The 2,204-nt window shown below is 48.9% G+C and overlaps 1 protein-coding gene across 1 annotated transcript in view; it reads right to left on the bottom strand.

The window, feature by feature from the left end:
* Positions 1-1,756: 1,756 nt before the first annotated feature.
* LOC145409091 (C-type lectin domain family 17, member A-like) overlaps positions 1,757-2,204 on the bottom strand; it is a 2,583-nt gene continuing 2,135 nt past the window's right edge. The window contains exon 3 of the mRNA XM_080279635.1: positions 1,757-2,022. Coding sequence (XP_080135761.1) covers positions 1,757-2,022 — 266 coding nt within the window. The remainder of the gene's footprint in view (positions 2,023-2,204) is intronic.

The raw sequence follows: 2,204 nt of genomic DNA, 5'->3' as shown, positions 1-2,204 counted from the left end.
TGAGGAGGAAGGATAATGAGAGAGAGAGAGAGAGAGAGAGAGAGAGAGAGAGAGAGGAGGGAATGGAGAGGAAGGGTAAATGGTGGCGTTGGGAAGAGAGAGAGAGAGACAGACAGACAGATACATAGATAGAGAGAGAGAGGTGATTTTATGTATATCATCTACCATTCTCTCTCCGCCTCTCCACTTTTCTCACCCCCTCTCCACCTCTCCACTCCTCCCTTCCTCCTCCATTTTTCTCTCCACTTTCTTCCATCCACCGTTTTTCTCTCCAACTCTCCTTCCTCCCTCCTCCGGTTTCCTCCTTTCCTCCACCATTTTCCCTCCACCTCTCCACTTCCTCCCTTCTCCACATCCCTCCATTTTTCCCACCACCTCTCCACTTTCCTCCTTTCCTCCACCATTTTTCTCTCCATTTCTCCACTTTCCTCCCTCCCTCCTCCACCATTTTTCTCTCCACTTCTCCACCCTCTTCTCTCCCTCCTGCACCATTTCTCTCTCCACCATTCCACTTCCCTCCTTCCCTTCACCATTTTTCTCTCCACCTCACCTCTTTACTTCCCTTCCTCCACCATTTTTCCCTCCACCTCTCCACTTTCCTCCCTCCCTTCCTCCATCATTTTTCCCTCCACCTCACCTCTTTACTACCCTTCCTCCACCATTTTTTTCTCCACTTTCCTCCCTCCCTTCCTCCAACATTTTCCTCCACATCTCCACGCTCCTCCCTCCCTTCCTCCACCATTGTTCCCTCCACCTCTCCACCTCCCTCCCTTCCTCCACCATTTTTCCCTTCACCTCTCCACCTCCCTCCCTTCCTCCACCATTTTTCCCTCCACCTCTCCACCTCACTGCTCCCTAGGGTCCTCTCCACTAAGTTGCCCTCCACCTGGATTTCTTGAGACTGTCTTGTTTTTTTCATTTGCTGTTATTTCTGTTTGGGAGAGAGAGAGGAGGAGAGGGATATGGAGGGAGGAGGGAGGAAGGAAAGAAGGAGAGGAGAAGAGAAGGGAAGGGATGGGATGGGATGGGAAAGGGAGGGAAGGGAAGACAAGGAATAGGAAGGGATGGGATGGGATGGGAAGGGAAGGGATAGGAAGGGATGGGATGGGAAGGGAAGGGAAGGGAAGGAAAGGAAAGGGAAGGGAATGGTAAGGGAGGAGAGTAAATGGGAAGAAGCAAGCAGAGGCAAAGGAAGGAAGGAAAGGAGAATGAAGGGAAGAGAAAGGGAGTGGAGGAGAAAAACACCAATGTAACACAGCCCACGATCCATTCCTGACACGCTGACACATTGTGGGGATTAGAGAGAGAGAGGGAGGGAGAGAGAGAGAGAGAGAGAGATTAATAAGGGAATGTAGTGTTAATATATTTCTGCCTAGGGAGTCTGTTTAATTACGAGAGAGAGAAGTAGAGAGAGAGAGAGATTAAAGAAGGGGATATGGTGTAAATATATATCTGCCTAGGGAGTCTGTTTAATTACGAGAGAGAGAGAGAGAGAGAGAGAAGGGAGGGAAGGGTTATATAAGAAAGATAACTCCATCGAGCATATTATTATACTTATTCTCATGCAGCCTTTATAACTGGTCTGTCTTCATATGCTACTACAACTACAACTACTACTACTACTACCACTACCACCACCACCACTGCCACTACTACTACTACTTGATGAAGATTACTTTGGTATTATAGAAAAAAAAAAACAAGAAAAAATGAATCAAGGAAAAGAAAAACACATTCGAGGGAGAGAAAAAAAAAGCTAGTTTACTTCTGAAGTGGCCTTAGCATGCACATCCAGCTGGCACACGAATTTCAGCACCTCGGTACAGCTATTATCCATCAACTCATAGCGTGCATACCCCTCCATCGACCTCTGCATCAGGGCACAATTCCACTGCGAGCTGTTCAGGGGTTCGTCTGCCTTCCACGTATTGGACCCCAGATCCATTGGCCGACTGTCTATCCAGGTCCAGAAATTGTTGTGACCCTGATCTGTCCCCCCTATCCAGTAGCCCTGCGTGTAACCTGCAAGGGATGGGGTGCTGAGAGAGAGGGAGAGACGTGGAAGGGAGGTGGCTAGGGATGGAGTGCTGAGAGAGGGAGAGAGAGACGTGGAAGGGATGGTGTTGTTAGTGGGGTGTGTACGGGGAGTTTGGTGTGTGTGTGTGTGTGTGTGTGTGTGTGTGTGTGTGTGTGTGTGTGTGTGT

This window comes from Coenobita brevimanus, chromosome 79, assembly GCF_032717465.1.
Source record: "Coenobita brevimanus isolate Jiangsu-jjx chromosome 79, ASM3271746v2, whole genome shotgun sequence".
NCBI lineage: Eukaryota > Metazoa > Arthropoda > Malacostraca > Decapoda > Coenobitidae > Coenobita > Coenobita brevimanus.
The sequence above is the reverse complement of the archived record's forward strand: the minus strand, read 5'-3'. Positions and strand labels throughout refer to the sequence as shown.